General features: G+C 43.4%; 1 protein-coding gene across 1 annotated transcript; it reads left to right on the top strand.

Moving 5' to 3' along the window:
* Nucleotides 1-1,287: 1,287 nt before the first annotated feature.
* Nucleotides 1,288-9,914, top strand: DDX47 (DEAD-box helicase 47). Its single transcript, XM_009556590.2, has 12 exons — nucleotides 1,288-1,445; nucleotides 2,612-2,705; nucleotides 4,188-4,376; nucleotides 5,026-5,097; nucleotides 5,423-5,541; nucleotides 6,046-6,117; nucleotides 6,234-6,350; nucleotides 6,495-6,641; nucleotides 6,956-7,093; nucleotides 8,459-8,529; nucleotides 9,077-9,206; nucleotides 9,300-9,914. Exons 1-12 carry the CDS (start codon nucleotides 1,359-1,361, stop codon nucleotides 9,420-9,422), a joined length of 1,359 nt encoding a protein of 452 aa, XP_009554885.1. The 5' UTR covers nucleotides 1,288-1,358; the 3' UTR covers nucleotides 9,423-9,914.
* Nucleotides 9,915-26,338: the final 16,424 nt, after the last annotated feature.

Genomic DNA, 26,338 nt, shown 5'->3' with positions numbered 1-26,338 from the left:
TGTGGAGTCAACTCTACATACTGAGCCCCAAGTGCCTGGCAAGAGCCCTTGCTGATGTCTAAGGACTTTGCAGAACTAAGCTGGGAGGAAGTGTTGATCTGCTTCAGGGTAGGAAGGCTCCCCAAAGAGATCTGAACAGGCTGGATCACTGGGCTGAGACCAACAGCATAAGGTTTAACAAGGCCAAATGCCGGGTCCTGCACTTGGAGCACAACAACCCTGTGCTGCGCTACAGACTCAGGGAAGAGTGGCTAGAAAGCTGCACAGAGGAGAAGGACCTGGGGGTGTTGATTGACAGCCAACTGAACATGAGCCAGCAGTGTGCCTGGGTGGCCAAGAAGGCCTATGGCATCTTGGCTTGGATCAGAAATGGTGTTGCCAGCAGGTCCAGGGAGGTTATTCTGCCCCTGTACTCGGCACTGGTGAAGCTGCACCTTGAATCCTCTGTTCAGTTCAGGGCCCCTCACTACGAGAAGGATGTTGGGGCTCTGGAGCGTGTCCAGAGAAGAGCAACGACATTGGTGAAGGGGCTGGAGAACAAGTCTTATGAGGAGCAGCTGAGGGAACCGGGGCTGTTTAGCTTGCGGAAAAGGAGGCTGAGGGAAGACCTTATTGCTCTTTACAACTGCACGAAAGGAGGTTGTAGAGAGGAGGGTGCTGGGCTCTTCTACCAAGTGACAGGGGACAGGACAAGGGTGAATGGCCTCAAGCTGCACCACGGGAGGTTCAGACTGGTTAACAGGAAAAAAAATTTCACAGAAAGGGTCATCAGGCATGGGCGGCCCAGGGAGGTGGTTGAGTAACCATCCCTGGAGGCGTTTAAAAGACAGGTAGATGTGGTGTTCAAGGACATGATTTAGTGGCAGATAGGAATGGTTGGACGTGATGATCCAAGAGATCTTCTCCAACCTGGTGATTCTATGTTTCTATGATTCAGAGTGCACCGGACAAAAGGACCGACGGCTTCTGACAGACTGAACCACTCGCTGCCAGGTGATCAGGGTTCCCCACATAGAGCTGCCCTGCCGTGCTAGAAGTGCCCCACAAGGAGCTGGCCGTGGAAAGTTGTCCTGGACCATCCATCAGGAGAGAATGACAGCACGTGGCGCCCCGAACGCTACACCTAACTCCCCAGAAAGCAACACCAGGAAGAGCTCCGGATGCAGAACGTACCCTCTGACCTCAATAAGACGAGAGACTTCCCGCCCCCATCGCCACCGCTCGCACCGCGGCCTCTCCAGCCCCGCCCCGCCCGCTCTGATTGGCTCTTTCCTCCGAACTACAAATCCCAACACACTCGCGGTGGCGACGACAGCTCCGAGAGTGCTTCGCGCTGCCTCAGAGAAGGGAGGTCCACGATGGCGGCAGGAGAGGAGGAGGGAAAGGCCGTGGTGGAACCAGACCCGGAGGCGGCGGTGGAAGAGCCACGGACCTTCAAGGACCTGGTGAGGCCGGGCTGGAGCTCTTTCTGTCCCCGCTGCTCCGTCCTGAGGAGCAACACCCTACCCCCGTGCTGCACATCGAGCCGGGAGGGGGCTCCTCGCAGAGCTCCGTGTGCCGGGCTGTGCCCCGGTGTCCCGGAGCCGCCGGGGGGGAGGGGGCGCCGACCCGTGGCCCTGGTGCCCTGCGGCTCAGGCTTCTGCTCCTCCTGATCCCGAAAATGCCGGCGAGTAAAACTCTCTAAGACTCGTTTTGGGGTTTTAGAAAACGAGCACCTTTTATCAGGCCTGGGCCACACGAGGGAGTGATCTCCATCAATCGTGTGCAGCCAGACGAGAGCTGGGACAGGACAGATTTCCCACTTACAGGCATGTGGATAATTTTTTCCCAGAAATATTATGCATATTGTATTACTTTCCAAGGGCAAATTTTAATGTTATTATGAAGCTTTGCAACAGTCAAAACTCTTGCTGATTTGGAGCTGGCTCCTGCTCTGCCTGACCTTGCCTTTAAGATAGAAACAAACTTCAAACAGGAGAAGAGACATCTGTCCAGCACAGATCACACTGAATGCAAGCTGTTATCTCCAAAGAATGAACAGTGTCTGGAAAAACATGTCTAAAAGAAAACATGCTGTCAGAGGGACATTCTGTCTAACTTTCAAAAAACACAGTAGCTTAGATGAAGCTTGACTCTACTTTAGCTTAAATCAAAGCATTCCACTTTTTGTAATAGTTACTGCTTGTATCACAGTGAGGGTGATGTAGCTACTCTGTCCAGTGCTGCTTCTCAGCCAGCTGCCTCTATTTTCAGTTGTGCTAACTTGCCCAGGAGCTTTCCTTTTTTTCATACTCATCAGATGCCCCTAGAAAGGGGGTGAGAGGCAGCTCTGTGTAAAGTTCCTTGTGTAAACTAGGGAAAAATTGACTAGTTTCTTACTGATGGCAGTCCGCACTAGCAGGTTTGAACAAATCTATGAAGTTACTGGTGGAGATGGGGATCAGTGTGAGCAGCCTGCCCTTTCATGTAGTTGAATTGAGGGCCTGATGGGATTTGTCTCTGCTAGAGACTAGCTTGGCTTGATGGGGCACGTATTTAACTTAACCATATGATTTAACTTAGGTCTTCTTGGTGATGTTTGTTTCCCTTTTCTCTTTTCACTAATGTTCAGGGAGTAACAGATGTCCTCTGTGAAGCTTGTGATCAGTTAGGATGGAAGACACCAACAAAGATCCAAGTTGAGGCTATTCCAGTCGCTCTCCAAGGTGAGCAGTGTGTTTCTCTGATCCCACATCTGGGGATGCCCCAGTAGCTCTATGAGAATAAATTTTGCTGAGAGAGAAGTGGCAGGGATGAGAGTGTTCTCGCCTCATCATTGAAGATATCTGTCTAGAAGTAGTCTCAGTTTTCATTCTCGTGTCTTTCCCTGGTGGAGCTTGGAATACTTATTTCTCCAATACTGCTTGCAATTGAAAACTGTCAAAAGGGTACAAGCATGAGTTCTTGAGTGTTCTGTTGCGTAATTCTGACAGTCCATGTTAAATGGAACTGCTGTAAATCATTTGAGCTGCTAATCTGCATCAACCATTTTGTTTCTGAAATACTCAAGGATACAGGGGAAACTTCTGACAGATTTAGGACTGTGTCTCTTCAGATGGAGACCTGCAGTCTGTGTCTGAAATTGGAGATGCCTTGACTGATTACATGGCTTGTTATAATCTGCTGTGCCGTGAGCAGGAAATTCTCTGAAATTAGTTTTCTGGGGTGAATAATAATAAAACCACAGTGACTTTCTGCAAAGATCCTGGAACGACAGGAAAGTAAATTACTGAATTCGACAAGCATTTCTGCCTCTAGACTATTTGGTGGGTTGGATTTTTTTTTTTTTTTTTAAAAAAACAAGGAGAACATTATGAAGCAGGAACAGAATAATGTTTTGACAGAGTGGGAATGAATTTTCAGTGTCTACTCTGTCCTGGTACTTAACTGTTGTCAGTCTCTTTTATTTCATATGTAAGATTATCTTGTAAAAAAAAAAAAAAAACAAACACGAAAGGAATATTGCATTCCTGAGAAGATGTCTCCAGTTTAAGGCCTGTTGGCAGCATGTTCTCTGCTGTAGGAGTTCAGAAAATCAGAATGGATTGTAGTGGTGAATTGTACTTTGTTTCCTGCACAGGTTCTAGGCAAAGGACTTGCTCTCCTAATCTGTCCTACTGCAAACTAGTTTAGATTACTCTTTTAACCAGTGGCACAAAATTGATTGTGGCTTGTGAAATATAAGTTGGGTGGTGCTGTTGTTTTGTAGTTGGTATGACCTGTCTCAAACACTGGAGTCTTTCGTTGTAAGTAGGTAAACAGACGAACATTTGGCCTAGAATACTTACTCAGATAGAAGCACAAGCTATAAACTGGTAGTCAGATTTGAGAAATAATAAAGTAAAGCTTTTTTCAACTTGAAATTTGTATGCAAACCTTGCTTATGTGAAGTCTTTGTATGGCAGAAGTTTAACTAGAGAACAGAAAGGATCAAGACTGTAATTATTGTGCAAATTAAGTCACACTAAAAAATGCTGTAGAGGTGTTCTGAAATTCTTTGTTTTAGCCTTTTGTTGTTCTATACCCTTTGTGTGTTTCCTTTTTTCTGTCCTTAGGGAATTCTTGTACTTAATTGCACGGTATTTTAAAGGCTTCTTTCTCTGGTTCAGATTTGTAACAGTTTTTGCTCTCCTTGCTGCTCCTTGTAGGCAGAGATATCATTGGACTGGCAGAAACCGGCTCTGGTAAAACAGGAGCCTTTGCTTTGCCAATTCTTCAAGCACTGCTGGAAACACCTCAGCGACTATTTGCTCTTGTCCTCACACCAACAAGGGAGCTGGCCTTCCAAATCTCAGAGCAGTTTGAAGCTCTTGGATCCTCCATTGGTGTCCATACTAGTAAGTAGCTTTGTGATTTTGGAGCAGTTTTCTTGAAGACTGAAGTTTGTCATCTCTAGATTGCAAAGGAGAAAGTAGAGAGTATTTGTTTGGAGGGTTGAACAAAAGGTGAGGAAACTTGTGATACCTGAAGACAGATCTACTATCGGGTTTGGGAACAACTATGGTCTTTCCTTATGGAATAGTCTGCAATTCTCTGTCTAAACAGTTGAAGATGGAAGTAGAAGAGAGCCTTCTCAATACTATGTTTGCATCCAGTGAAATTTCATAAAGCTTCACTCTATAGCGTGATGTAGTTTAATCTTTCCTTCAGATTGTCTGTATTGGTTCTTTACATGTTCTCCACAAACATGAAAGCTTGTGGGTATTTTTAGAATTCCTATATCTTTGTAGCCGGGTTAAGCTGCAGGGAATAGATACTGTTCTTCAGCTGTGAAAAAAATAAAATAGGGGCTAGTAAGGACTTCATTGTATGGCTTAAAAGCCTGAGAAGATCATGTGTGCTAAAACAACATGAATTCTCAAAGAGAAGGAGCCTTTCAGTTGTACAGAGTTGTTGTGGGTGTCAGGGAATAGGAGGAAACACTAACATGCCAGGAGCTCGCTGGTGCTACAGTGAGAGATTTACTGTGTTCTGTTTGTCCTGCAGCGGTTATCGTGGGTGGAATTGACACAATGTCTCAATCTCTGGCCTTAGCCAAGAAACCACATGTTATAATTGGTAAGTTAACGTGCTGGTAGTATGGGTTATGAATAGCATCAAATCTTGGTCTCATCCTTCTCAGTACAACTTATCTACAGTCTGGTTTAGTTTGCATTTTTTTTATAAAGGGAGAAGGGGAGGGAAGGCATTCTTCAGAGGATCTGTCCCCATTAGTCTTATTTCAAAATACTCTGAAGATATCCTATGAAACTCCTTCCCACAAAGCAATCTGCCTTTACTTCTCTTGGGCAAAGAATTCTGTTTCTGTAATGGATGACTCTTGCCTCTTTGAATCTTATCCTTTGCTTTCATCCTAAACATGATCCTGTGATTTTGTTGGTAGCAACCCCTGGCCGTCTAGTTGATCATCTGGAGAACACAAAGGGCTTCAACTTACGAGCTCTAAAGTTCCTAGTGATGGATGAGGCTGACCGGATCCTTAACATGGATTTTGAGACAGAGGTATGAATCTGCTAAAAGAAGAATTTGAAACACCAAATGACTCCCTTTAAAATCTCTTCATACAATCAAATAGTAAACATTGAGCTATTCTGTAGAAATTAATAGTGAATTGTAACTCGGATCTAATAGTTGCATGAAAGTCTGCGGTGGGAGTAGAACTTAGCAGAGGTCTTACTAGTGCTCTGCAGAAAGTAAGAGGCATTTTGTCTCTGAAATCTGGTTTCTCTGAAGCATCTGACATTGATGCAGTTACTGTAGAATGCAATCACACACATGTTCCTGCAGGAGTATTGTCTGATATTTGCACTGGTATTGGATTTCTGGAGTTCACCCTCCCTAATTGTCAACAAACTATCAGCCTAAACTTTCCAATTAGAAGAAAGGGGGAAATTTGTTCCTACTGTGAGTCTTTAAGTTGCACTTGATTTGGGTAATCGTTTGGAGGAGGTTTATATCTTGATTACTGCTGTATTCAGCATTTCCATTTCCTTTCTATTTTTACAGGTGGATAAGATATTAAAAGTGATTCCTCGAGACAGGAAGACATTTCTGTTTTCTGCTACCATGACCAAGAAGGTGAGAGCAGAGTGCTCTGCTTTAGTTCTCCTTTCATCAGACAATACCGTTGACTGAACTCAGCTTTCTGACAAGATCTCTGTCCATTTAGTATTAATTTGAATTGATCTTCCTAGGTTCAAAAACTCCAGCGTGCAGCTCTGAAGAATCCTGTTAAATGTGCTGTTTCTTCCAAATATCAAACAGTTGAAAAACTACAGCAGTACTACATTTTCATCCCCTCCAAATTCAAGGTAATGCCCCTTCTGTTTCTTCTCCTCTTCTGATTTTGTCTTGTCTTGCTCTTCCAACATCTGCCCAATATCTTGTCATCTTCTCTGGTTTATACTCACTCTTTAACGTGGCGTATGTTATGTTTTTTTTTCCTTTTTTTACAGGACAGCTACCTGGTTTATATCTTGAATGAACTAGCTGGAAACTCTTTCATGATATTCTGCAGTACATGTAGCAATACTCAGAGGACTGCTCTGCTGCTCCGCAACCTGGGGTTCACTGCCATTCCTCTCCACGGGCAGATGAGTCAGGTATGGGACATACCCCCACAGAGTGGCATAGGCAGAAGACCTGTCACTTGGGAAGTGGATTGCACCATACTGAGTCACTACTTTACAGAAGGAGTGTTTCACACCTGGTGGACTAAACTGATTCATAGAAATTTAACTAATGTGAATCCTGCAACTGATTCTGTAATAGTTCAAAATGAAATAAAATAAATTAGAGAAGCGAGATTTTTTTCAGTAGTTTTCCCCCAGTTCTTCTGTACTAGTATTTCATCAAGAACACGTTAACCAGAGTAAGCATTATTTTCTCGTTCCCTTTTTGTTCTTCTCTTTTCCAGAATAAACGCTTGGGCTCTCTAAACAAGTTCAAGGCAAAGGCACGTTCTATTCTCTTGGCTACTGATGTTGCAAGCAGAGGTCTGGACATTCCACATGTAGATGTGGTGATAAACTTTGATATTCCTACACACTCTAAGGTAAGCTAGTCTGTGTGCCAGCTGAGAGCTTCTGGTCACCAGGAGGCATAATGAAGCTAGACAGAGGAACAAAGACACCTGTTCTTGTTCTGCTTTGTAGATTAAAAGATGTAGTTCAGCCTCTGCAACTGAGTTGATACCTCAGTTTGGTTCTATAGCCTCATCGGGATCGTAGAACTGATCCCATAAGTGAAGAGGGGAAGTTAGGGAGGTTCTGTGTCTTTGTATTTCTGATCAGACTATTTGTTTTGCTAGATTACATTAAAGGGCTTCTAGACTTTAGTAATATGTTAAAACTATATTCAGTTTCAGGCAGTCATCTCTGTTCTGTGGTCCAGGTCTGGCTTCACATTTTAAGCTGTTTGGAAAAAAAGTAAAAATTCTCCCATTATGTTCAGTGAGGATTCGATCAAGAAATATGTCTTTCATGTGTTTCATGAAAGTACAGCAAACTGAAAAAAGTGAGTTACTAACTCTCTACCTTTATGGAATTTACAGTATTATCTTAGGGCTGTGACTTCGTTTCCCAGCCTAGTTTCAGAAAGCATACCATTAACATGCATTTCACAAATGGCTATTGTTCCTTATAATGATCAAAGCTACTACACATTGCAAACAGATGAATGTATGGTGATTCTTTTGAAGACACTACTGTTGGACAAAAGTTTAAAAAAAAAAGTAAACAAACCAATAAACCAATGATGGGGGGCAGAAACTTAAATGATGTTGTTACAGTTTTTGTGTGCCTCCCTCTCATCTAACTGTGTCGCAGAACACATAATTTCTCATGATGCTTCCTTTCTTCACAGATCCTGCATGGAGAAGGGAGTATTTTAATTTCCATAATGCAGTATAAAACCTGGAAAACAGCCTAGAACCATCTAAACAGAAGAAGCTCAATACATGAAACTCTTCCAAATTGTTCTCATTGATCCTCCAATTCGTTCTGCTTGCTAAATTTAAATCTGCTTGCCAGAGTTTATCTGGAAGGCAGATTGTGTAGAGCACCAGATCCCAAAACTGAAAATGCAGTCATTGTTTCACTTTAACTATTAGCTTTCCAAGGAAATGATAGATAGCAAAGTTATGTACTACAGCTTTTGTCCTGCAGTCTTGAATAATTGGAGGTGGCCACCTTCTTCATAAAGAGAAGAATTCAAATGTTAAAACCAAAGTTATGCCTCCACAACTCAGCATCTTCTCAAATCCTAATGCTGCACACAATCCTAAATATTTAATCCTGGATGTGCTTTCTCTCAATTTTCTTGGTTTTTCTTGAAGAAAAGTTAGGTAGGCTGATATCCCATAACTTCTATTCTTTTTGTTGCCTGTTATCTTATTGCTTATCAAGGAAATTGTTTTCAGGATTACATTCATCGTGTTGGGAGAACAGCTCGAGCTGGGAGGTCTGGCAAATCTATCACCTTTGTCACACAGTAAGTGTCAAAATGTGGCAGACTGTCTTCCCATCTGTGTTTCAGAGCAGAAAACATTGACCTCATTGTGGGTCACAAGAAAATACTACTTATTTTGAGATGCCAGTTGGATTTATTTAGTTAAAGGGGATAGAATTCAAAGCCCAGGGTGAGGAGGGAGAAAGGTCCTGGATGAATTCCAGAAGCAAGCAGATAATGAGCAGAACTGACTGTTTATGTCTTGATTGTGTGATATGCATGTATTTTTATAATACATAATGCAGGTTAAGGAAGTGTGGGGTTTTGCTAAATATTTGTCTGAAAAAAAGTCTTTGCCAAATACTTCTAAACAGATTTGAGCTGGGTAAATCAGTGAAGCCACCCGGAACGTGTCATCGTTAAGCAATTAAGAGCTGCTTTTGAGACTGTCAATATCTGACAGTCTCAATATCTGACATTTGAGCTGACAATATCTCTGGGCTGGAGATAAGAGGTAATGGTTGTGGGAGATGACAGCTGAAACTCTGTTGGGAGGGTTAATTCAAGCTGGTGCTTTGTCTTTTCTCAGGTATGATGTAGAGCTGTTCCAGCGCATTGAACACCTTATTGGCAAGAAGCTGCCAGCATTCCCTATGCAAGAGGAAGAAGTTATGATGCTGACAGAGCGTGTGGCTGAGGCCCAGAGATTTGCTCGAATGGTGGGTGCTGGCTTTTTGTCCCCCTACTTGCTGTTGTAGCCTGATTTTCCTCAGGCAGCAGAACTCTTGCTCAATCTTTTGATTGCATTGCAGGAGATGCGGGAGCAGGGAGAGAAGAAACGATCTCGAAATGATGACGACGATGACACAGAAGAAGCTCTTGGTGTCAGGAATAAGGTGGCAGGTGGGAAAAAGAAGAAAAGGAAAGCCTTCTAATTCAGTGTTTGGACAGACTTTTTTATTTTTCTATTTTATCGCTACATGAGCTCAGCAAAAACCCTCTACCAAGCTATCCCCAGTGGATATTTTTTCAGAACTACTTATGGAAATTGGGCAGTACACCTGGAAAACATTCTCCACTCTTCTGCTTCACCGGTTACAGACTGAGCTTGGTCTGTTGTGGTACCATGGGACGAGTCTTCCTTTCAGAGGTATCAGACCATCACCTCTGGACCTGAATGCAGCTGTGGGCTGGCCGTGCTCATTCACAAGGGGGTGCAGTGTGAGTGCAGCTTTCCCACTGCTGCAGCCTGTCTCGCTATCCGAACTCCCATGAATGTATCTGGGGCCAGATAAGTCTGTCAGGAGAAAGAGAGGAAAAAGTTAAAAGAAGCAACTGAGTTTCCACAGCACAGCTGTGATGCCCTTGCCTTAGTGAAGGGACGTGTGACATGGAGAACTCAAAATATATTTTGCTTGATTTTAAAAGTACCTGGTTTTCATTGTCTTGTCACTGACCTCACTTTGAATATCAGCCCTGCAATAAGGTTTTCTTCTTGGGTCAATCTTAGCGATTCAGATGTGTCAGCTGACAAGTGGCCTACCTAAAAGATAACTAAACGAGGTAGCTTCTTTGGGCAGGGTTAGGCTATTCACTGACTAGAATTCGGTCCAGAATCCATAATGATTGGCAAGATCAAAGAGAGGTCTGTGGTTCGGGCAGGGGCAGGAGGAAGAGTTGTGGCTGAATCTTGTAGTGCTTACAAACCAACGCAAGAGGGTGGTATTTACGCAGAAAAGCAGCTGGAGCTGAACGATGGGGAAAAAAGGGCTGTCATAGAGGCTTGCTCCGTTTCCCTATTTGTTTCTCCGTTTTAGAGAGAGCTCAGTGCCGTATACGCACACTTTTGCAAGAATGAGATAAATATACTTATCTTCATATCAGATCAAAAGGTTAGTTCTAGTTCCCATTAGCAATAAAAATTTTCATACTGGCAAAGAGTGAGAAGCTCCTTCATAAACATAAATCTGAACTATATATGTTATATGTATGCTAGTCAGAATGCTTTTATACTTTTGTTTGGGGCGCCACATTTTGCAAAATTACAAAAAAACCCACAGCATGGTTAAAACTAAGGGGAATGTGTTTTGGTTTTTTTTCTGTTTAAACTAGCTCTGTTGTCCTCATGAGGAGCAAACATACTCTGGCATGAGAAGAGTGCCACTGTTCCTACTTTGTCAGGGGGTTTTTGTGTGGGGCTTTTTTTTTTTTTTTGATACAATTTACTTCCATTTTCTGAATATTCTCCTTCAGGTTTGATAGCTCTAAACCAATCTAAGATCAGTGGCAGAAAATAAGGTTACATATGTTGGGTATGTTGACTGCTAAGAGCATTCTTATAAAACAGGAATAGAGTGCATCTTCCATGGGTTGTACTGCAGAGAGGCAGGGGTGGGAAGCCCAGTAACAAGAACACGTTAATTCTATGGGGCCCTTTCATAGGGATGCCACAGGTAAGAGGAAACAGCCCTAGAATACAGCAGAGAGGAATAAAATGAGTTGCGCATATAGGTGGGGATGCAAATGATTGTTCCCTGTGGAACAAAGGAACTTCTGACTGGTCGTCTGTCCTGCTGGATGCTTGAACAAAATTTCGTACCCTTTACAAGCAGAACAGGGGTGGTCCCACTGTCAGTAAATGATTAAATCCCTGTGAGGGTGCTGGGTCTCTGAAAGACCTCTTAGTGTTATTACAAGCTGTTAAATGGGTGGCATGCGAAGTCTTGTAAAGTCACATGAACGGCAATTTTAGTGCTGGAGGAGATAGGGCAGCATCATTCCTTTTGGAAGTAGTGTGAGGTTTTCTTCGATAGATTCATGGAGTCTCTAGCATCTTTCTGTGTTCTTTCTGTGTGGAAGGCTGCTAGAGCAGAGGGGATCTGTCTTGCCCCTTGATGGGATCAAAGATTATTTCTCCTCTGCAATTGCGAGAACAAGGGAGGAGAGAAGTAGAGGTGCTCCTCGCAAGAGTGCAGACCATCCTTGAAAGAAGAGACTGCTGGGCAGCTGGCCACCTCCCTTGATTCGGAATGATAAATAGTAGAAATATTTGGCACTAGAAAAGCAAAGGTCTCACCACACCCACATTCTTACTGGTGCTTCACCTGCCACAGGTATGTACATTCAATTTCAACTAAAAATATTTCAAACTATTTCCTGCTCCCTCAACCTGTTATTGTGACTACACCATGAGGGCTAGGTCAGTTTGTATAACTGAAGTGGAACAGGGAGTGTCTGAAGATGTATTTGGTCAAAATAGAATTTGCAGCCAGGCTAAAGCAAAATCTAAAGCTGATCTAATGAAACATGAGGGGAAAAGAGTGGAGTGAGACCTGTCTCTGGATAAAAGACAGTTCAGAAAATACCAGCACTGGTATGTGTGTGACTGCGTACTTTTGCACGACAATTGACGTCACTGTGTTTGTTCAGTGAGGAGGACTCTTGAGGGGCAGTTCTGGAGCACACCTCTCAAGTCTTTGCGCAGCAGGGAACTGAAGAGGAGGATTAACCTTAGTGTGACACAAAGTAAGATTGGGCTAACATAATCTGTCAACATTTTGTGGTTGAAACTCAAGTGAAATTTCAACAAAAACTGTGTTCTCAAAACATGCTTAGGGGGGATGTTTGCCGTTTGAAACAACTCTGCACTTCCCAAGTCTGTGATGAGAAGGTGGTTGTTTATTTAACATACATATTACAAGTATATAATGCTTTTTGATTTTTAATACTGCATAGGTGACTACTTAGGACAATAAAGGATGGCGATATAGTGTCTTTAAAAAATGTTCTAGAGCTAATGGAAGGAGGACAATCCTATGAATAAAATTAAATATTGATGTGAGTGTGGATAACTAACCTCGAGATAAGTGAAGGTAGTTGCAAAAGGAGCAGTCCCTGTAATCACACAGTGGTATAGACTAGAAACTGCACTGAATTGTCCTGTTTGAAATGGATTTGGCCATCTCTTTCCTCAGTGCTATGCATCTGCTGCCCAGGGGCTGCAAGAGAAGATGTGGACAGGAAGGCAAAGCTGGGAACCAGCATGGGGAATCCAGGGCTTTTTTCTGTGGTGGCAGCCTGAGCATAAGTCTCCTTAAATAATGATGAGGAACACAGCCTTTTCCAAGAACCTTGCAGCCCACCTTCCCCTTTGCCCCAGAGAAGCAGAGATGACCAAGAGGGAGAGCTAAGTAATGATGACTTTCGAGCTATACCATTACTTTGTGCTGAGAAGAGGCTTAATTTAGGAGGAAACTCTCATAGTAAGAAGTGATTTGGAATCTGGAGGGCCTTAGTTTACAAAGCCCAACGAGAATTATTAAGCATTCCCAGCTTAGCCAAGCACCGAAGAAGGAAAATATCCAACATAAATTAAAAGCTCTTGAAAGTACTTAAGGAATGGAATTGATTGCTTGACCTATGAAAGATACGGGCATATACCAAGAATTTTGATATTGTGTGACTGTGAAGTTGTGGTTTGCCTGTAAAGGCATGTGATGAGCTTCTGTAAACATTCAGGCGCTGTAAAAATCCAGCTTTGATGCCAAAAGCAGTCACTCTACATTCTTACTGTTCTTGCTTACACGTTTACCAGTAGATTTTTTTTTTTTTGGGGGGGACGACCAAATTGTCACTGTGTAAACGTGGAGAATCCAAATACGAGCTTCTGACAGAATCTCACCCTTTGGGGTTAATTCCTGAGCTTTAAGGTGAAAAGAAAATGTTAAAAGGCACTTTCTTAGTCTTCAGATGGCTCTTTTCCTTGGTCAGACTCTGCAAGCTCTTCTGAATAACTAAATTTAAAAGGGAGAGCTAAGGATGTTTCATTCTTCTGGCACCTAAGAAATTGGATTGGTCACCTGCTGTCTGACCCAGGAATGAATTACAGCCATGCTTCCAGTGCTGTATCTCTTCCTGAAGACCCTGCAGATATGGAAACTTATGATGATGACAATAGCACCCTCTGCTTCCAAATCCCCTGGGACACATGTATCTGTCTTCCTGAACATGATTATCAAGTATACATCATATTTTGTGGTAGGATGTGTGTTGGGCTGTGCCAAGGTCACGTCCAGTTGTGCAACAGGAGACAGTCACACTTCACCTGTTTATATTTTAAATCCGCAGGGAGGGGTGGATGCCCTTTGGAGCTTGCTTGGCACTTTTTAAGGGAAGCATCAAGAAGGCTGAAGTTTAATACAGGGTAATTTCTCATGCCTGAAGGGGAGAGAATTATTTTTACCTTTGCTTTCTCTGCTGGTGGATCCTCATTGTTGCCAAGATGTACATGCTGCTTTGTTGCCTCTCTAAAATAAAGTCTAAGGGTAGGACTATGTCAAAAGTTTCTGCTTTCCATTGTGCTTGGTGACTGCTAAGCATTCCTAAGGAAAGGGGAATACAATGTGGGTTTTCTATGCAAAAAAGGGGGAAATATGAATTCCATTCAAATCTTAGCAAAGGCAGAAAAACACCTTGTTGACGGGTCTCTCATAGAAACCGTTAACTCTGTCCATCACTTCTTCCTCCCTATTTGATATTGTCAAGGAAGGTAGGTATTTTGGCACATTTCCCATTTGAACTGATTTGAGTGCCCTATAATCCTCCTCAAGATTTTTACCCACAAACACATCTCTGTGTAAAGAAAGGCAAATAGCAAAACTTGCTCTGCAAGTCATCTGTTTAAGGTAGAGGAGGATTGTGTGATAAGGTTTAATTGCTTGGGTTATGCCAGCTGTACAGAAGAAAATTATTCTTTTGTGTGCTTTATCTTGTACATCTGCTCCATTCCACGAACAGGGCTAAAAAAATGAAATTTCTTGGCTTTGATATAGGAAAAATTCTTTTGGACAATGAGAGCTAGAGTCACAAAATACCTTCTTTCCTGCAGAAGCAATGTAAGACTGCACAGGATCCCACAGAGCAAGCCTAGGAAGAACATGAGGAGGCTCATCCAACTTTATCTAAAGCAATAGAAATTAAGATTCCCCAGTCAAGCATATAGTTGTATATACGTGGTGTTCTACTGTCTTTATTGTATCTCAGTTGATGAAGGGAATTTATAACAGAAGATACCCAGCCTTATGTGTCCTTACTAGCTTCTGTGCTTGGTGTATCATCAGCAGGAAAGTAATACTTCTTCTCCCTCAATATTTATTCAGAATGATAAATTTTCCACTACTGAGTGATTTGCTGTTACTGCTGCTCATGTGCGCGCTTACAGGTGTGTTAAACCTTTATCTAGGTGCATGCCAGAGGGTCTCTTTGGTTGTTAAGGACTGGTCTTCTCCCAATACAGTCAACAATATGAGTCAGGCTGCATAATAGACTTTGTCAGAGCCTAGGCAGAATCAGCTTTCCATTCCTGCAATTGCTTGTCTCAAGATGCCCCTTAGAGATTCTGCAAAGCTATGGACTATTTTCCACTGGATACACTCAAGTCATGTGTATATATATATATTAGTTTAGTTACACTGGTGTAGTTACACTGTTGGTGAGAACTGCTTTAGTATTAGCTAGAAATCTTGGAGCCACCTTTCCAATTTTCAAGAAGAGTTTAGATAAATTGCAAACTTTAAAAAATGCAAGCAAAGATGGGCTATACTATCTAAGATGAGTTACATATTGACAAATGTTTATAAGAGTTCTATGAAAGAAATTTCAGAAACAGATTTGCTAGACTGCTCTTCCTAAGACCATATTTAGCAGTAGCCTTGCTTCTGCCTGTGTTCAGCAGGCTGGCTGCAGCCAGGCTTGCTCATCTCAGCTAAGTCTGTGGGAAAGCCCTTCCTTGCGAAGCATGCTAGTGTTTTGTGACACTTTGGTTCTTCCAAGGCTCACACTCAGATATGACTTCTCTTACTCCAGCTACACTGCCTCTATCTAGTTCAAAGGATGAGTTTTTGAAGATCCATCCTCTAAATGCCAGGCTACCTCTTCTTCCTGAAAATGTCAGTCCTGCTTTCACAGGTGAGATGCTGCCACCTGGTCTGGCTGCTGTTCGTGGTTAGTGAGAAATGTCCCTCTCCATCATGGTTGCATCGAGCTGATGGAAGGCTGTCACTGGTCTTGGTCTTATATTTGCATGGAATGTTTGTGAGTGTGACTGTGTTCCTTTGAAAATCCTACAGCGGACAACTGTAGTTCTCTTGAATTCAGTAGAAGCAGCAAGTGTAAAGGAAGATGTGGCCACTACAGGGCCCTGTTGGCCTTCTGTTGTTGATAAATCTCTTGTGCAGTGGGAAGGCAGCTTGCTGGAGGACATAGTATCCATGAAATCTTTGGTGAGGGTCTTTCTCTGTATCTTGCACACACAGTAAATAAGGCTTTCTTTTTCCAGTTTTTTTAAAAAAAAAAAACAACAACAAAAAAAAAAAACCCACAGCAAGCCCTTCAGAAAGCTAGAAAGCTAATTGCTCTGTCCTTTCTTGGAAAGGAAGGCAGGCCCCTGAACCAGCAGTAATTGCTTGTCCTGTGCCAAGCAGGATACATGGATAAAAACTTTAAGAGCTCTACTTCTTTGATATGTTGTTTAGCTTCTCCTACTTGGGCCAAGACAGCCTCCTGCTGGAAGTGTTCAGCTTTTTTAGCTATGTCAACCCTTTGCTTCTGTGATGACCGGAGATCTACAGGACCATGTATTACCAGTTTACATAGGCAGCACAGAAAATGCATGAGCGTAGATGCTTTTCTGCCTCAAAGAACTCATGGGTTGACATCTAAAAATGGGCTGATCTCTGTGGGAAGGACTATGCAGAAGACATGTTGACAGGCTGGGAGATTTTGGGTTGTTTAAGCTAGAGAAGAGAAGTCTCTGAGAAGACCTCATAGCAGCTTTCCAGTACTTAAAGGAGGCCTGCGGGAAAGATGGAAATATGGGGAGGGGCTCTTTATCAGGGAGTGTAGTGACAGGATGAAGGGTAATGGTTTTAAGATGAATGAGGATGATTTAGATGAGATTTTAGGAAGACTTCTTTTTCACTATGAGGGTGTTGAGGCACTGGAACAGGTTAGATGAGATTTTGAGCAACTTGGTCTAGTGGAAGGTGTCCCTGCCCATGGCAGGGTGTTGAAACTTGATGATCTTTAAGGTCTCTTCAAACCCAAACCATTCTATGACTCTATGTGAAGATACAGGGATGAAGAGCAGGACTTTTGGGATGGGAAAGTTCCTCTTTATAGCTGGATGGTGACTTGCGTGGAGCTGCTATTTCTTATCTTGGGGAAAGACACTTGACAAGTAGAAATCTAAAGCCAATCATGTCTGGATGGCTTTTCCTTGAAGTGGCTTCTAGGATCAGGACACTCATCTTCTTGGTCTCTGCAGTGGCAAGACAAATATGTAAATTTCTGCCTGCTTTGCGAAAGTAAAGTAGATGCACCAGGAGCCATCCTGGGCCTTAAAATGAATCCTGTGTAAAAGGAAACATCTTGTGACTTTGTGCAGTGCCCAGTTCCTTCAGCTGGAATGTTTTTTTCTGTGACTGAAGTGGGCAACGGGCCAAGCAAGCCCCATGGCAGAAGCCAGGGCTGCCTCACATATAGGGCTGTACAGGTACACCAGAGCAGGTTAGCCCGCCTGTTCAGCAAAATATCACTGCCTAGATAGGAAGAATTTGCATCTTTCTGCTCTCCTGCATTGTCTGCAAGATCGTGTCATTACCCAGTCCACTCCCATCATTTAATCAGATAAAGCACCAAGGGAGTCTACTAACCTTTGGAAGCATTCAGTGACTGTGATCTTGAGGCAGTGGTGCCTGCAGAGCATACGGTTGGACAGCCACCTCTCCTGTGCCTATGGGAGAGGGAATTTCCCTACATGGCCTGAGGTAGGGGAACCCCTTCCCCTGTGAACACTTGGGTGCAACCTCCCTCCCTACGTGGACTGATTCCTTTGGAACTATTAGCCAAGGCCTCCCTTCACATAATAACCGGCAACCCTGTGCTTCACTACTGCAGCCGAGTTCTGCTGAGAATTCTCCCTGAGCAAGACTTCCTCCTGCATACCCCAGAATGTGTTGTAGGGTGATTCTGCCCCTTTGCTCTTGTGAGACCTCACTTGGAGTACTGCGTTCAGTTCTGGAGTCCTCAGCACAGGAATGGCATGGATCTGTTAGAGCAAGTCCAGAGGAGGGCCATGAAGATGATCAGAGGGCTGGAGCACCTCCCATGAAGACAGGCTGAAAGAGCTGGTCTTGTTTAGACTAGAGAAGAGGAGGGTCCCAGAAGGCCTTAGAGCAGCCTTCCTGTACTTAGAGGGGGCTCTTTTTCAGGAAGTGTAGTGATAGGATGAGGGATAGTAGTTTTAAGATGAACGAGGGTAGATTTAGATTGGATCTTAGGAAGATGTTTTTTACCGTGAGGGTGGTGAAGCACTAGAACAGGTTGCCTAGAGAAGTTGTGGAAGCCCCATTCCTGGTGGTGTTCAAGGCCAGGTTGAACAAGGCTTTGAGTAACCTGGTTTAGGGGAATGTGTCTTTGCCCATGGCAGAGGGTTGGAACTGGATGATCTTTAAGGTGCCTTCCAACCCAAACCATTCTATGAATCTATGATTCACCACTATTATTTAATGTGGTTTTTTGGGACCTCACATCTTCTCGTCCTACTTTTAGCCATTGCTATACATCAGACTTCCTGTCTTTTGCCAAGAAAGGTGCCTTTGAGTGCACCCTTCTTTCTAAACACTTTCCACACTCTGCCCTGCTCACTACTCCCCAGCCTTGCCACACTAGGCAGCCTGCATCCAGGTCCCTTAAACTGCCCCAGGGGTGATACTTTGCTATGCTGTTCATGCTGCATTGCAATATGGCCCTGCAGGCTCTTCTCCCAACCAATGGACAGGTACCCACACAAAAGTCATTTACTTCCAGTGCTGCCTACCTTGTGTTTTCTGTGGTGCAGGAGAGGTGACCTATGCCTTTTCCCCACCTTGTTGACATTTTAGGAGACACCTCTGTGCTTTGAAGCCTATTACCAGAGAAATTTACTCCAACCCCTGTGGAGTTGGAGGTCCCTCCATTATGCACCTGCAGGCGTATTCCACCTCAGCCATTCAGGGACTGACTGGGATCTGTTCTGAGATGCTCTAGAAGGCACAAAGTAATTCCTGCTGGGCTTTTTGGGCAAGTCTCTCATTGCTTAACAATGTAGGACTACTTGTTAGGAAGAGATGTTGCATATATTTTCATAAAGTTCTTTCAAATCATTAATTGTATTAGTCTTACTTCCTTTTGATGAATAAAGAGAGGGGAGGTTAGATTTAGGGCAAATCTATCAACATTTCGTGCTGTCCTGGAAGGGTAGGATGCACCCTAACCAGCAGCAGACTGAACAGTGTCATTTCTCTGTTTGATGATTATAAATGAGTAGTAGTTAGGAAAGTCAGATTTCAATTGGCCAGCAGAGGTTTTAACCATGTATATATCTAGATTAACTACTCCGGAGACTGGGGATTATCAACAGTTATGTAATAGCAGCCTTTTTTTTTTTTTTTTTTTTAATTGGAACAGGACTGCGACAGATGCTGTATTTGCTAAAGACTGTCATATAATACATCCAGGATATGTGTTTTGTTTGGCAGAATCACATATGTGGATTGCAGCTTTCCTTTACTTCTAGTAAAACCACACTTCCAAACAGACAGGTGAGTCATCCTAGGTTGGATTTAGATCTTATTTGGATTCTCAGGTAAGAACTGGAGTTGGCTTAGTTTAGTTCCAGTCCAACACAGTTTTAGATCCACTATATGAGTTCAGCCCTGGCTGAGGAAAATCTAATCCCTATGTAACCTAAGATCTTGTGGTAACTTCACCACTGTGTGCGTTATAGCCCTGTAATGTGATAAAGCCCTTGGAGTCAGCAATTATATTGCTCAAATGCACAGCATATGTGGGATCCCTTCATTCACATATAGCACAGATTTTTTTTCCCCAAGAATATACCTCAGCTTATCCCACACATGATGGGATGTGTTGTGTGCCAAGCAGAAGATCAGAGCCAAAATTTGTAGTGATTCCTTTTGCCTGTTGAAATGTAAGCACAGAGGCAATAAATTTTCTCTCTGATTAAACAAACCTCCCTGCAGATCTTGAAGATGAGATGGAGCATTGTGTGATTGCTGAAAAGTAGAGGCACTGTCTGGTGCCCAACAGCTGCTAAGTTTTACCTGAGGGTTAGGTCCTATTTGCAGCCAGGAATTCCTGGAAAAAGCAATTTACAGCCTTTTCAGGAGAGTTAATTTTGTGTCAGTTGGCATTTTCATTACTGTTATGGCAGTTAATAATGAACAAGGAAGGGATTATCAGGCAATGCAACAACCCTAGAAGGAGGAGAAGAATCTGCTGTTGGGAAGTTGGAACTTCCCTTTACCATATTGTGCACGCACCAAGAGCTGTCCCTCATCTATGATACTTTCCTGGGTTGCTCTTACTATTAGCTGAAGCTGTATTTGCACTTCTGAAGAGGTTAATTGGTGATTAAACCTTCATTAAACCCTTCCCTGGGCTATGGTTGTCACTAAGGTATGTCACTTTTGTTTACGAAGCAAAATAGCTGGGACTGCTAGGTCTGAAGAGCAGCAGAGAGCTGGAGGTCCCGTGGGAGAGGTTGCTCATCTTTCCTACCCAGGGACTGGCAAAGTCAGAGGAACAGAGGTTATTGGTCCAAATTGAAGCATACGCTCTCTTTCTCTATATGCTGTAAGCCAGAAGCTTGGTAAACCTCCTTTCTTCCAGCTGAGAACTTTCCTTTTGGCTGCTGCTAATGTCTGTACACTGATGTCCTTCTCTCTAGCCTAGGGGAGCTCTTGGGTTATCAAGAAAGTTGGAAGGAAAATAATCAAGTCCAGAGACCTGGCAATCAACTGTATATTCTGTCTAGTTCAGACCTTGCCTCCTTCCAGTCCTGGGCACAAAATCCAGGCTGAAAGTTCCTGGAGTACAGAAATTTCTATTTTGCATTCAACAGTGAAAAGCTCTGTCCTAATCCAGAATTGCTTCTTGTTTACAGCCATGCCATCATGACAAGTTTACAATATCCTTAGTAATCATCAAGGAAGATGGCAGATGTCCCCACAGACTTACCTGAAATTAGGAGGAGTTAAATGAAGGAGTGAGGGGAGACAGAGAAACTATCCCAGCAATAGGTCAAGAGACACTTTGACTTCTGCCAGCTGGTCTGAATCATCAGTGTAAAATATCCATTTGATGGAATGCTGGATTTTTGGAAGTGAGAAAGAGCGTGTGCATGTCCATCTGTATATGTGCCACTATGTGTTTAAGATTGGGTATTTGAAGAGTTACTTTTTCTTTGCATTTATCAGAAAACTTAAAACATTAAATCTAAGAGTTCTATGCACAGATTTTGTTTTCCAGACTACTATCCCTTTGAGATTTCCACCCTTTATTTTGGTAGAATTAATAGGAGAATAACAAAATGGATTACATTAAGGCCTCAGCTTCAGTTCTCAAGAAATTAATCTCTCTGGCTACCAGTCAAATCTATGGCCTCAAGTGCTCCATATTTGTAAAGTGCAGACATTAAACTACACACTATATAAAGAGTAAAGATTCTTCAGATCTGGCTTCACAAAGCAAGCAGATGGGTCCTATTGCAGTGCAGCACGTGCTAAACATCCTGCAGCGAATTTTCTATAAGAAACCATTTTCAGTGGTGCTCCTGGCTTGCAATTACCCGCCCTACATTCCTCCTTCTCTCCCTCCCTCTCTCCCTCCCTCTGTCTCTCTCTCTCTCAACTTGCTTGGCTACTATTTCCATCAATAGCATCCTTACACAGTGCAAGTCCTGTATTTTTATCTAGTTTTAATAGATATTGCAATAAGAGAGGCAAGAGCACTGCAGGCAGTGGCGAGGCTGGGTGTGGCCACACTGCTCTGTGCACGTGCTTGCACACAGGTATGCATCTTTGTGTGTGGTTATGTGCCCACCGAGATTAGGTAGAAACTGCAAAGAAAGGCATCATTTTACAAAAGCAAGCAGCTGAAGCAGAAATACTATCAGGCACATACTATCTTAAACACACCCATTTAAATTTTTGTCTTGGTTAAGCAGGCAGAATACAGAACTGTTTCCCCCTCAGTTTCTCTAAGTACAGCTACTTGAATGTGTACCATTATGTCATAGATTTTTATGCTGCTTAACTACCAGATGCAGCAGGCACACACCAAATGAACATTGCTATGTCTTTAGGGAACTTCAAGTCACTGGTGATACTAGGAAGCTGGAGGTCTCAGAAAAACGTGAGTTGTGATTAACAGATAGAACAGGAGGAAACTCGAAAGACCTTCATGTTGATGCAACCACTTCTGGAAATTATTGCAATGGCGAATCATTTAATAAAGGATTTTGGTGGGAGGAGCGAAGAGCTGAACTGCAGTCCTGAGCCTTTAGTGAGACAGAATCTGGGGATACTTGTGTGCCTCTGTTGACCTCAAAGTTAGAAGAGCAATCCACTCACCTTAATGTACAACATGATGGAAGAAGCTGTGGAAGGCAGTCTGCATGCATCTTTTTGTGCCGAGTGAAAGGAAGGTGGCCAGCAATTTGCTGGCCTCTTACATGGAGGATACAAAGATCCGTGGCCCAGCCATCTCTATAACTTCCACCCAGTCTGTGTCCCCTAGCCTACCATCTGCACTCCCCACTCCTTCTGCAATGGTGGGGCCCACTGTGGTCTCTGCATGCCTGAGGAGCACCACACCTCCAGGCTCCCAGGACATGCCATCTACCTGTGCCAGAAACCATGCGCTTCCAGGCTGCTGCTGTCTGTGGAGCAATTCTCCTGGCTCCTGGTTTGCCAAATGGAAGGGAATCTTTAGGATTTGAGTGAAAGGTATTTTGTGTATGCTGAAAGCCCTGGCCCTATTCTGGTAAAACACACATTCTGTTTTTCTCCCATTTCAACTGAGTGTTTGCAAGGCCACGTTGGCCATTTTGGTACACACACACTAAACCGGGGAATGACTCCAGCATGGGCTGAGCTACGGCTCCCATCATGTTTGCTCACTTACAAGTGCTTGAAATACATCTGAGGAGTTTTATGATTGTATATAATCATGACCAAGCAACAAACTTTACATAGTTTGGACTAGCAAGCAGACTTGAGGCGTTGGCTTTATAAACTAGCAACTGTTACTCACTGGCATTTCTGCCAGGTCAGCACTGGCGTGGCACTTCCAGCAGTCTCCAGCTCAAGCCCAAAGGAACACAGACCTTGTCCCCTCAAATCACAGAGAAACACAGACTGTAATGCCCATGTCTACTGGGAAACACCTTTGTCTGTGGAGCAGAGCTCCCACCTCCATCTGCCTGAGCTTTGCCACCGAGCACCTGATACCCAGGAGATGAAACTACACAGAAGAGAAGCTCCTTCTCCCAGAGTTGTAGTAAGACAGTCTCCACCTGAACTAGCACAAAAGCCTATGTGTTATCATCTTACACTTCCCTAAAGCCTGACTGGGACTCCCAGGAACTTACGTAGTTCCTCAGCAGCTCCAGGACGTGACACTGAGATTTGTGACATGCAGAGATCAAGAACAGACTGCCCTGGGGACCTGCTCTAAACTGCAAGAAAATACTCAGGAGCAATAGGCTATGAATTCCATTCATTGAGCTTACCTTATAATTGTTCCTTATATTTTTCTCCCCACTGCCCATTTCCTTCAAGAAAAATCACTGCATTGATTAATAATTAGCCTCGGTTGGATAACACACATTAACCACAACTGCTGGCTGTTTCCAGGCCATGGTTCTGCAGTCAACAGTAGATTTGTACACATCTGTATCACTCAATAGGATGTGTCTAATTAAGATCAAACATGTAAATGCAATTGTATTTTTGATACTTTATCTAGGACATAAAATATTGTTTATGCCAGCTGTGTGGAGACACAGATCTCTACCAGCATGAAGCTTGTTGACAAACAAATAAAATCCATCAACGCTTCTTTTTCCTGATGAAGTCTAAAGTGGAGGAGTGATTTATGTTTGATCTCAGTTTTGTTTTTTGTCATAGTGATGGTGTTTGATCCAGAAGCACTAAAGCAGAATTTTCTATATCATTGAGCAGGGAATTTTTGTGTGCAGTGTGATTCCCAGGAATGCTTCTTGCATGGAAGCTGTCCTCTGCAGAACCCCTTACTAAAGGCACTGCTGGCAGGAGAAATCACCTTCAGACTCCAGAGTAGGATGGCTTTCTCAGAATATCTGTTGCCAGCAGCCACCCATGTGAGAGAAGTCCTAATCCTCTCTCAGCAAGAATCTCAGCCAGGCATCTCAACCCTGAAGTGTGGAGTGGAAAACAAGGGAAAATGGAAGACTACTGCAGGCACAGTGGGCAAGAAATACCAAATGGAAAAGCATTATGAGCCAGGTAGGGGTACCAAAATGAAGACTGATGTACAGGGAAAGCAAAGGCTGACTCCTGGAATGCTTTGCTGAGAGTCTCTCTGTTGGACTTCACCAGCTGAAGATGCAGCTAGATGTCCCCTCTCTCCAAAATCATTTCCCAGCCATGGGATCAGCCTTTCTGGGAGAGAGAAAATGCAGGTTCTCCTGGATCTCCCTTGGCATGTCTTTCTGAGGCTACCAGGCTCCACTAGTTTTCACATCTTTTGTTTCTTAAGAGTTAAGCACTTCTCCCCAAACATCTGTCTACATACAGAATTCCCTCATCCAGATCAGTGCTACTTGCTGCTTTGGGAACACATCAGCACAAAAGCAGATGAGGTTAATGCCGTAAAGGAGGACTGGAGCTGCCTTAGCTGCTCTGTTAAGTAGATGAGCACAGGATACCTCCAGGAAACTACATCTCGTGGCATGGCTTGGTGGTCATTAGTGAAATGTTTACCAGTATACTGTTAAAAATCCTAAAGAAGGTCAAAATCTAATTTATTTTTACTTGCTCAAAGCCTACAAGGGGACCAGTTTTGTTATATGAAAAAGTCTCTTTCTAGCCAAAGTGACCACAGCCACAGGTGCTCTTAGCTGCTCTCCACTCATTTCTGCCTGTTTTGCTTCAGCTTCCATAGTTCTGTAGTATGAAAGACAGTGTCACCCCTCCCTAGTGTGATAAGAGCAAGTCTAAGGCACGAACTCAGCATAGTTTCAACAGGTTCTCCAGGAGCCACCCTCTGTCCCTGGGTTTCCAGGTACTCGGCTGGCTATGTCTGGGGTTGCATACAGAAGTGATCTTGTTTGCAGCACAGCAGAACATTATGTTCCTAGTGGAGGACTAGGCAGTCCATTTGTGTTGCATTTCCAGAAGCAGGATCTTCTCACCAATTAGGGATGCTCTGGTAGATAATTCACAGGTTTGAAAGTTTCTGTACGCAGGACATAATCAGTAGCACTGATTTTAATATCTTAGCAAGTTTCCTTGCCCTCTTCTTGCCCAAATCTCTCCCCATCCCAGTAAATAAACATCCTGTACCAGGAATCTGGGTATTTAGGAGCCAGAAAGAGAAAGGAGTTTGCCAAAACCCACTTATTTAAAGAAAGGATCTTTTTTTGAGAGGAAGCAGCAATCAGCACTCAAAGAAAGCGTAACACTGTTACATAGCAGAAATGTTTATTTTGTTCCTGAGGTTGAAAATAACAGGGAGCTGATGGCTGCACAATCAAAAAAAATCATTGAATCATAAAATGGTTTGAGTAGGGAAAGACCTTTAAAGGTCATCAGCCCAGCCCCCTTGCAATAAGCAGGGACATCCTCTACTAGATCAGGTTGCTCAGAGCCCCATCTGACCTGACTGAATGTTTCCAGGGATGGGGTGTCTACAGCTTCTCTGGGTAACCTGCTCCAGTGTTTCACACCCCCCATTATCAAAAATTTATTCCTTATCTAAATCTACCCTCTTTTAGATTAAAACCATTACTCCTTGTCCTATCATAACATGCCCTGTTAAAAAGTTTTTTCATGTCATTCTTGTAGTTCTCCTTTAAATGCTGAAAGGCTGCAGTAAGGTTTCCCTGGAGCCTTCTCTTCTCTTGAATGAACAACTCTGACTTTCTCATCCTCTCTTCACTGGAGAGGTGTTTCATCCCTCTGGTCATTTTTGGGGCCCTTCTCTGCACCTGCCCCAACTTTTGCTGGGGACCCCAAAGCTGAACATAGTACTACTCCAGGTGAGGTCTCAGCAGAGCAGAGTAGAGGAGGAGAATCACCTCCCTCAACCTGCTGGCCACACTGCTTTTGATATAACCTAGAATACGACTGGCCTTCTAAGCTGCCATATTCTGGCCTTCTGAGCTGCAAGCATGTGTTGCCAGCTCATGTCCAGCTTTTCATCCACCAATATCCCCAAGTTTCTCTCCACAGGGCTACTCTCAATTCTTTCATCCCATAGCCTGTATTGATACTAGGGGTTTGCCCTGATCCAGCTCCAGGATCTTGCATTTGGCATTGTTGAATCTCATAACAAGTAACAGTTCTGAAAGACACCAGTAGGAGTTTCTCGCACAACTGTTTTTAGATGATATTTATTTTTGGTGCCATGCTTTTCATTTCCAACAGAAAAGTATTCAACTCTTAGGGTTTTTTATAACCTTTGGATACACGCTTTCAGAGCCAGAGCACAAAAGATTCAGGGACAGGACCCCCAGGAGAAAGTCCAGTGTTAGGCAGAAATGCCACATGTTCTTTTCTGTAAATGACACTCCTTGCCTTTGTCTTCACTCTTGTCTAAGGCAGAGGTCCTCTGAGCTGGCTGCCTGAACTGAAGACCTCTCACCTCTGTTCCAGGCTGTTTCCAAGGGTGTCATAGTGTTTATACCTGAACTGATCTAAAGACAAAGGAAATGGAAGGGGCAGGACAGGGTGGAGGCTGCTGTAATATT

The sequence above is a fragment of the Cuculus canorus genome, chromosome 1 (assembly GCF_017976375.1).
Source record: "Cuculus canorus isolate bCucCan1 chromosome 1, bCucCan1.pri, whole genome shotgun sequence".
Classification (NCBI taxonomy): Eukaryota; Metazoa; Chordata; class Aves; order Cuculiformes; family Cuculidae; genus Cuculus; species Cuculus canorus.
The sequence above is the reverse complement of the archived record's forward strand: the minus strand, read 5'-3'. Positions and strand labels throughout refer to the sequence as shown.